The sequence below is a fragment of the Cebus imitator genome, unplaced genomic scaffold (genome assembly GCF_001604975.1).
Source record: "Cebus imitator isolate Cc_AM_T3 unplaced genomic scaffold, Cebus_imitator-1.0 Scaffold64, whole genome shotgun sequence".
Lineage (NCBI taxonomy): Eukaryota > Metazoa > Chordata > Mammalia > Primates > Cebidae > Cebus > Cebus imitator.
The window spans coordinates 2,957,256-2,967,448 of record NW_016107379.1 but is presented as its reverse complement, the minus strand read 5'-3'; the positions used below and the strand labels follow the sequence as shown (position 1 = coordinate 2,967,448).

Sequence of the window (10,193 nt, the reverse complement as noted above, 5' to 3'; positions counted from 1 at the left end):
AATATATTACTACCAGTAAAAGGTGGGTTCATCATTTCAGAAGTTGGCATGAATTGATGTTAAGCTATCTCTTAAAGCTGAAAGCTTCAGATAGAATGTTACAGAAGATAGAGCTGACTGTGGGAATGTTGACACTGCTGCTGTTCAAGAGGCAGTTCTAGATAACGTAGCAGAGGAACTTAGCAAAGTCAGATTTACAGACAAAGTGGTTGTGATGTAAAGAATGACCATGTCTCAGGAAGTGATGCCAGCAAAAAAACTTCACATTAAGGGAGCTCTCAGATACTTCATTACATTGAAAATGCAAAGGGTAAACCTTTGGAAGCTGACCCAAAGTTAGGAAAGAGTAGTGACAATTTGCCAAGGCATAGGAAAGATGCTCACTTGTAAGTTATGTGATAAGACAAGCACTGTTCAAACTACTCTTGATAAATTGTAAAGAAATATTTTAGTGTTTCAATGTTTCTAATAAATTACTAAAATTAGTATATTAAATATTAGTTTTACATTATTAGAAAAAAGTACAATTTTATTTTTATTTTTTATTTTTTTTAAGACAAGGTTTCACGATGTTGGTCAGGCTGGTCGTGAACTCCCGACCTCAGGTGATCCGCCTGCCTTGGCCTCCAAAGTGCTTGGATTACAGGCATGAGCCACCGCGCCCGGCCAAAAAGTACAATTAAAAATATATATATTTATAGCCAACAGCAGGAGAGGTTTGTTTTGTTTTGAGACCGTGTGTTACTCTGTCACCAAGGCTGGAGAACAGTAGTGAGATTTTGGCTCACTGCAACCTCTGCCTCCCGGGCTTAAGCGATCCCCCCACCTCAGCCCCCCAAGAAGCTGGGACCATAAGTGTGTGCCACCACACCCAGCTAATTTTTTTTGTATTTTTATTAGAGACAGTTTTGCCGTGTTGCCCAGGCCAGTCCAGAGCTCCTGAGCTCAAGCAATCTGCCCGCCTCTGCCTCCCATAGTGCTTGGCCAGGAGAGTTTTTAATCTAGCAAATTTTAAAGTCATAGAACAATCATAAATTTTTGCATAGATTAAGATAACATTGCATAATTTCAGCTTACACGCTGAAAGCCAGGACTCTTTGCTTGTAAAAACAAGCTAGGGAGTCTGCATATTTAACCAGATGTAAATATGCACATCAGCTCTACAAACAGCTATATTTTAATCTGTGTGATAATAGTTATAATTTAACATATTTTTTTTGAGACAGGATCTTGCTCTGTCACCCAAGCTGGAGTGTGTGGCATGATCTCGGCTCACCGCAATATCCACCTCCTGGGCTCAAGCAGTCCTACCTCAGACTCCTGAGTAGGTGGGACTACTGGTGTGTGCTAACACGTGCAGCTAATTTTTTGTTGTTGAAGCTTTGCCATGTTTTCCAGGCTGGTCTTGAACTCCTGGACTCAAGTGTTCTGCCCACCTCAGCGTCCCAAAGTGTTAGTATTACAGATGTGAGCCACTGCACCTGCCCTACATTTACTTTTCATATGCTTTTGTGTATTGCCATATCAAAAGCTTTGAAATACAATTTTTATAATACTGTGCCTTATATTGGACCTTTGAGTATTAAATTTCTGGCAAAAGTAATAAAGATTGACAGATTTGGCCTGGTGGCTCACACCTGTAATTCCAGCACTTTGGGAGCCCAAGGTGGGCAGATCATAAGGTTAAGAGATCGAGACCATCCTGGCCAACATGTTGAAACCCTGTTTCTACTAAAAATACAAAAAATTAGCTGGGCATGGTGGTGCGAGCCTGGAGTCCCAGCTACTTGGAAGGCTGAGGCAGGAGAATCGCTTGAACCCAGGAGGTAGAGATTGCAGTGAGCTAAGGTCACATTGCTGCACTCCAGCCCAAGCAAGAAGAGAGAAACTCCACCTCAAAAAAAAAAAGATTGACAACTTTTTCCTGTTAAGGGCTATATAGTAAATATTTTAGGCTTTGAGGGCCATATGCACTCTATTGGAACCACTCAGCTTGTATTGCAAAAGCAGTGGTAAACAATAATGTAAACCATTAACCATTAACAATATGTAAACCATTATGTTCTAATAAAATTTTGTGGACAACAGAATTTGAATTTCATATAATTTTGATGTCATGAAATATTTTTCTTTTGCCTTTTTTCCTACTTAAAAATATAAAAACCATTCTTAACTCACAGTAACTAAAAGGGGAGGTGGGGGGAGTTTGCTGACTTATGCAATAGGAACATGCTGTTGCACTGAGATTGTATTAAATGAAACCAGAAAATGTAACTGCTGTTTAAATCATTGGCTTTTGGGAAAATGGAAGTTCTAATGAACGCTTTTTCTACATCAGTGCAAACTTGGAAGATAGCAGGGAGTATTTGGGGGATGAGACAATAGAAAACAATTCAGGCCTTTAATGTTTTCTTTCGGCCCAAATGATAGTCCCACTTTTAAGTCAGGGATTTTTATTACCATCTCTCTGGGTAAACTAGTCTTGCAGTCATAAAGCCTCTAGAACATAACTAGAAACGAACTGTTCTAAGCTAGGCTAGTACAGTTGACCCTTGAACAACAGGGATTTGAACTGCGTGGGTCCACATACACAGATTTTCTTCCGCCTCTGCCATCAGAGACAGCAAGACCAATCCCTTCTCTTTCTCCTCAGCCTGCTCAATATGAAGACAACCAGGATGAAGACCTTTATGATAATCTACATCTGCTTACAGTAAATATATTTATGATTTTCTGAATGTTTTTCCTGTAGCTTTATTGGAATATGCTATATAATTCATGTTACATAGAAAATGTATGTTAATCGATTTTATCAGACTTCCCATCAACAGTAGGGACTATTTGTAGTTACATTTTGGAGGAGTCAGAAGTTTGCTGATTTTTTTTTTTTTTTTTGAGATGGAGTCTTGCTCTGCTGCCCAGGTTGGAGTGCAGTGGCACGATCTCGGCTCACTACAACTTCCACCTCCGGGGTTCAAGCTGATCCTCCCACCTCAGCTTCCCTAGTAGCTGGGACAACAGGCACACACGACCACACCTGGTTAATTTTTGTATTCTTTGTAGAGATGGGGTTTCACCATGTTGGCCAGGCTAGTCTGAACTCCTGGCCTCGGGTGATCCACCCACCTCTATCTCCCAAAGAGCCAAAATTTTTTTTTTTTTGACATGGGGTCTCATTCTTTCGCCCAGGATGGAGTGCAGTGCCCGGATCTCGGCTTGTTGCAACCTCCACCTCCCGGGTTCAAGTGATTCTTTTGCTTCAGTCTCCCGAATAGTTGGGACTACAGGCTTGTGCCACCACACCCAGCTAATTTTTGTATTTTTAGTAGAGACGGAGTTTCACCATGTTGGTCAGGCTGGTCTGGAACTCCTGACCTCAAGTGATCCGCCCGCCTCAGCCTCCCAAAGTGCTGGGATTACAGGTGTGAGCCACCACGCCAGGCTCAAGTTTGCTGTTTTTGACTGGAGTTAACGCCTAACCGTGTTGTTCAAAGGTCAACTATAATCTGTTAGAGCTGATTTCAATCCTACAGAAATAAACTTTTGCTTTTATAGTCAAACCACATGTTAAGACTGAAAAGGCACTGGGAAGGCTGCAATGAGTGCAAAAATGTTTCCCTAGTCCTTAAGGAGTGTTTGCCATATTTTACTTATCTTTTTGTTTACAAAAGACAAACATTATTTCCAGGCATCTAGGAAAGAAAGGCGGTAGGAGAGTTGGCTTTGAATGCTAGGTGTAATGAGAAAAGAACTTGTCGAAAAGTTAGGAGACCTGGGTTTAATCCAGATTCTGGTAATTTAGCAAGTGATTTTCCTTTGGCTTTACTTCTCTGTAAAATAATTCCTCCCTATACTAAAAGTACACCCAGGCAACGCATCTAATTAGATTTGAGGCTCTGGGGAAACTAGTACGGTTAACAGTGGCGGAAGGCTAGTGCTAACGGGTCTCAAATAGTACCATGAGATAGTAACAAATATGAAAGGATACTAATTGGAATTAATATAACACCCCATCTATGCCTCTGTCCACAGTAGCCTTTGGGTATGCCCAGTTCTCTCTGTAGAAGGTCTCAAAACGCCAGAATGTAGAATCAAGTGGGTAATTTTAAGAATTCAGTGACAAATGCAATAAAGCCCCTGCAGCCCGATTTTCCACGCGGTTTGGCGCGGGCAGTGTCGCCAGGGGCGGCCGACGCCTCACACGACTAGTGCTACGTGGCGTTCCTGCGGGCCACAGCGGTCATTCGGCCGAACGGAGGCACCGTGCAGGACTTTTCCTTTATCCATTAGTCTTGGCTACGGCATCCACATTCTTCGCGCCGCCCCTCAGAAAAGAGTTCCTAAATTCGCGCGGACGCGGTGACCGCAGAGGGCCCCAATGCGCAGAACCGTCCCAAGGAGCAGAAACCTGCCCTGCGCCCTAGCCTACCGCCAATCCCGGAAGTGCCGCGGCGTGCCGTGCGTCGGGCCGTGCGTCGGGCCGTGCGTCGGGGTGGGCGGGGAGAGACGTCGTTCCCGGAAGTGTCGGGCGGCAGGGCGTGGCTGCGGCTGCCACGTTGGAGCTGAACGTGGAGGTGGCCCTGGCTGGGGAGGAGGGGTGGCGGCGAATGCTGGGAGAGTCCGACCGACGCTGCACTAAGGCAGGACTTGGCTTCCGAAGGTCCTCGCCAGGTGCGTCCGCCCGTTGCTTTTTGTCCTCTTCGCCGGTCCTTAAGCCGTAAGGTTGAGCCCAGGCCAAAACTAGGACCCCAGCCTGGGTTTCCGCTGCTCCGCGCCAGCCCGAGGCCCGGTCTTTGGTGACGGCGCGCCCCTGGTCTTGGTTTCGGGCCCGGCGGAACAACGCCTGGCGTCTGGACTCCTTCAGTGATCGCGCCCGTCCGCATCCGCCGACGTCTCCAGTGCTGAGCAGGAGCCACCCGAGGCTGGCGACAGTGACTTGCCGGGGAATCGTAGCCGGGCGGGTAACTGGAGTTTGAGGTTAGGAGACTTTCAGAACCTTGTGCACAAAGAGGTGCGGTCCCCGAGGGTGAGGAAAGGAAACAAATCTCAGGATTACTTCGGTTGATTTTAGTTTGGTTAGGAGTTTTTTGATTGTACTTGAACTGTTGCCAGATTTAAAGGTTCATAGGTTTGAATTGACGTATACTGTCATTTAGCTAGGATTGGATTATTTTAAGGACAGTGGTCGCCAGGCGCAGCCTGTACTTTGAGGACAGTCTCATTATTATATTTTTTTGCTAATAAGTTGTTATATTTCGGGGCGGTTGTAAAATAAACCAAAATATTGCCCGGACTTGTGGGCGTTATACATTTTTCCTTGTGCTTAAGGAACCAATTTTACGTAGGGCTTTTTGAAGTTACAATGATCTGATAGTCTGTGCCAAATCATTTCTTCTAATTTATCTTTTCGAACTATAGAAAACTGAAATTTGGTTGTCCTTATGGGCAGTTATAACTATTTAAAAAGTCGATAAAGGTTTGTTCTTGTTACAGCGTCTTGTGTTTTCTGTACTTCCGATTATTCAAGGGTTGGCAAAAGCTTATTCTCCTTTTTTTTTTTTTTTTTTTTTTTTTTTTTTTTTTTTTCTTTTTTTTTTTTTTTTTTTTTTTTTTTTTGAGACGGAGTTTCGCTCTTGTTACCCTGTTTTTTTTAGACAGTCTCACTCTGTCACCAGGCTGGAGTGCAGTGGCGCGATCTCAGTTCACTGCAACCTCCACCTCCTGGTGATTTCTCCTTCCCCAGCCTCTTGAGTAGCTAGGATTACAGGCGCCTGCCACCAACGCCTGGCTAATTTGTGTATTTTTAGTAGAAACGGGGTTTCACTGTGTTGGCTAGGCTGGTCTCGAACTCCTGACCTCAAGTGATCCACGCGCCTTGGCCTCCCAAAGTGTAGAAATTGCAGGCGTGAGCCACCGTTCCCAACCACTCTTCTTTTTTAGTAGTTCTTCTGTGCTCCTTGTTTCTCATTATCCCTTAATTATAGTTCAGAGAAAGCTTTGTAGGCTCATAAGAACTTTTGGATAACTCGTAATGTTTTTGTAGTTTTGTAGTGATTTTATTTTACATATGTACACAATTATTTGTGAAATTTGAAATTTGAAGTGGATTTAGAATTATACTGCTTAATTTTATATAAGCAAGTTATTTATTGAAACTAATAACAGGAATAGAAATAAATTTGTAAACGGTGAAGAGCAATTATTCATAATATTTGAGGGATTTCACTGCTTTTAGGAATCTAATGAAATCATTGTAAGAATGCACATACACACACGTAGGGTTTTTGTTTTGTTTTGTTTTGTTTTGAGTCACAGGGTGACTCTTTGTTGCCCAGATGGGAGTGAAGTGGTGCAACCATAGCTCACTATAACCTTGAACTCTTGGGCTCAGGAGATCCTCCCTCCTCAGCCTCAGAAGTAGATAGGAATTTGCACGTGGCGCACGCCCAGCTAATTAATCTCTCATTTTTTATAGACATGGGGTCTCACTCTGTTCCCCAGGCTGGTCTCAAGCTCCTGCTCTCAAGAAACATGTAGGATTTTCTACTTACATAATATGAAGTTTACAATTCAAAAACTCCTGTGAGGGGATGTTACTAGATTGATTTGCATTGATTACATTGTTTTTAGAAATGCCATTAGGTTAATTTCAGCTCAAAAGTTTTATACTGAAGATTAGTATAACACCAATTAGTTCAGTAACCAGTACACAGTTACTTTCTCCTTTGATTTGCTTTGGGTTGAGTGGCATGAGCCTAGAACATTCATAGTACTAAATAAAACCTCTAGAACAATTGTGTCTATCCCTATTGAGATATTTTGCCCACAGAAAATGGATTTTTACTAAAAGCAGTGCCAACTAGGGATTGTATACCTAGTTTGGGAGTCAAAGTTCTGATTCCATTACCTCTAAACTTTTTACATGCTTTCTGAGGTATGAGTCAGCTCTGTATATAGCATTGTAAGGTTGTTATTTTTCAAAGAATAGTGCTGTTGGGTTTTAGTGTTGTTTCACAAAATTTACATTTTGAAAATGAGCAGAAAGAAAAAAGTTTCCACCTAATTGAATGCAATTATTGAGAGAAAAGTTGCATGAAAAATAAGAGTTCTAGTCCGGAGTGTAAATTTTCTTCAATAAAGGTTTTCTTTGTTGTTGTTTTTCTGTTTTTGTTTTTTTCCGAGACGGAATCTTGCTCTGTTGCCCAGTCTGTAGTGCAGGGGCGCTATCTCGGCTAATGGCAACCTCTGCCTTTCGAGTTCAAGTGATTCTCCTGCTTCGGCCTCCTGAGTAGCTGGGATTACAAGCGCGCACTACCATGTCCGGCTAATTTTTGTATTTATTAGTAGGGACAGGGTTTCGCCATGTTGGCCAGGTTGCTCCCGACCTTCCGGCCTGAAGTGATCCGCCTACGTCGGCCTCCCAAAGTGCGGGAATTACAGGCCTGAGCCACTGTGCCCGGCCAATGCATGTATTTTTAAGCAGGTTTGTTGTGGTAGACGTTTTAAATTGTGGTGTTTGTAATAACTGTCACTTATGAGCATTTATTTATATATGCTAGGCACTGTTCAAACCACTCTGAGTAATACCACTTATTTCTCACAGCAACCCTGTAGGGTAGGTACTGTTAACTTTATTTTACAGAGAGGAGAGGCAAGATGTACATGGATAAAGCTACATGACTAAAGTCAGAGGTGGACATGGTGAAGCTGGAATTTAAACTGAGGGTGTCAGCTCTAGAACCCATGCTCTTAATTGCTGTGCAATAAATACTGCCTTCTAGATGGCATATATGAAGAAGCCATTGTCCACACAATTTTATTTTTTTTGATACGGAGTTTTGCTCTTGTCGCCCAGGCTAAAGTGCAGTGGCACAATCTTGGCTCACTGCAACCTCTACCTCCCAGGTTCAAGCCCTTCTCCTGTCTCAGCCTCCCAAGTAGCTGGGATTACAGGCATCTGCCACCACACCCTGCTAATTTTTTTTATATTTTCGGAAGAGCCAGGGTTTTGCCATGTTGGGTAGGCTGGTCTCAAAGTCCTGACCTCAGGTGATCTGCCTGCCTCAGCCTCCCAAAATGCTGGGATTACAGATGTGAGTCGCGCGCCCGGCCTTCTTTTTATATTTTCATAGTGATTATGTTCTGTGGAAAATAGTATTGAGTGAAACATTTATGCATAGTGTAAATTCTGATCATGTTTATTATTGAAAAAACATTACACAAAGTTTTTAAAGCAAGTCTTGCTTGGAAAGTATGTATGGTTTAATCTAAAACTTCATCCTGTTTTTGAGCACGATAGCTCCGACCTGTTATCCTAGCACTTTGGGAGACCAAGGCAGGATGATTGCTTGAGGCCAAGAGTTCAAGACCAACCTGGCCAGCATAGCGAGAACTTATCTCTATTAAACAACAACAACAACAACAAATTACATTTAAATAAAAAACCTTTTCATATTTTTAAGAAAATCATTTACACTTAAATGAATGATTATTTCTAAGAGAAGGAAATACACATATATCCAGATGAAACTGTATTTTGATGGCATTCTTAGTAATTTTGAGAATGATTGTAATAGGTATATTATTTAATAAGATTCAGTGCATATACTATAGTTCTAGGCCATTATTGTAGTGTAGTGATTCTTTTGTTTTTTTTAAACATGGTATTGAAGCCTTATATTCAGGACAGGTTAATAAGGAGAACTGCTTCTAGTGGAACATTGAGTACTAAGGCTAAGAAACTTTTGTGAATGTTTTGAATTCCCACTTACTGTGTTCTTATAAATGTGTCTCTTTCAGTCAATGTTACACATTAACCAAGCATTAATGGATTAAGTAGTCCTTGTACTTTTGTTCTTAGAAATATTAGAATTGTATTCCATTTTTATAATACAGCTATTGTGTTTTTCACTTGTAGAAATTATTTTGAAGGCATCTTATAACCTTTCCCCCCCTTAACAATACTTTCTCCTTTTTTAAATAGTAAATGATCCTTTAAAGAATTAAGAATTTAAAAGTAAATGTTTTATCTGAAACTGGTCATTCTAGCTCATTTGTCTACTTGTTTTCCCCTAAATATAAACATTTAAAATAAATCAAACAAAACTTTCTGGATATCTCCTACCGTGCTTATTAGCAATTTGAGTCGAAAAGGGGTAAAAGTTTTGAGAAAAGACATTATTTGTCTAGTTGGTGAGATAAGATAGCACATAAGGCAGCTGGTTAAAAAAGGGTAACTGGAAAATATGTAAACAATATGTGCTAATAGAACGTTATTACAAAGTGTTTAGTTAAAATAGAATGGCATATTCTTATAAAATGCTTAAATCCTAGTACTGACAAATGTAAACTTGTGGGGGAGTATTTAGATCAGTGTGGATTGGATCATTAGGGCAGTTTTCATGGAGGAGCTGGAATATGAATTTATTATTAAAGATTAGGTCAGACAGTTGGCAGAGAGGAAGAAGAGGGAATTCATATAAGAAAATAGGTGCCTTTTTTACATCTTAGAAAGTTGGAATTTTTTCCCCCGAATAATCTCAAAGTTTCCTCATTTAATCTCATGATAGCAGTAAGTTTTAAAAATAGCAAACCTATCAAAAACACTAACCCATGTGCTCGGCACTTTGTTTGACTCCCTGTTATAAAACATATGATCTCATTGAAACCTCATACTATCGCATTAGGTGGTCACTCTTTTCCCTATTTTGTGAATATAAAAACTGGTGCTCAGGGAGGTTAAATAACGTGTCCAAAGTATCATAGCTAATAAGTAGCAGAGCCAGTAGTCAAATTGAGGATTAACTCCAGAGACCATGCTTTTAACCATGTGATACATCTGCCTCCTAGTCTCACTTTGCCCTACCTAACACAATTTCTAAAATGCATTTCTTCAATTTCATCATGCATGGTGGTTGCTTTTTTATTAATTGATTCTGCTAAATGTTAATTTTCCTCTGTGATATAAAAATTGAATACCGGAACTTGTTGGAAGTAATAAGAACTTGGACTCTGGAGCTAATCTTCTGAATTCTGATCTTGGCTCTGTCCCTTGCCCCTTGCTAACATGTGCAGATTGTCTTTCTGTGTCTTAATTTTTTCCTGTGTAAAATCTCCTTCAAATATGAACAATTTGCAAGTAGAGGACTCAGGGCATATATTTAAGGGAATCTTTTTTTTTTTTTTTTTTTTTT

At 41.0% G+C, this 10,193-nt stretch overlaps 1 protein-coding gene across 1 annotated transcript in view; it reads left to right on the top strand.

The window, feature by feature from the left end:
- Positions 1-4,487: 4,487 nt before the first annotated feature.
- The window catches only part of SEC31A (SEC31 homolog A, COPII coat complex component), an 80,796-nt gene continuing 75,090 nt past the window's right edge, over positions 4,488-10,193 (top strand). The window contains exon 1 of the mRNA XM_017530184.1: positions 4,488-4,671. Coding sequence (XP_017385673.1) covers positions 4,608-4,671 — 64 coding nt within the window. The 5' untranslated portion in view covers positions 4,488-4,607. The remainder of the gene's footprint in view (positions 4,672-10,193) is intronic.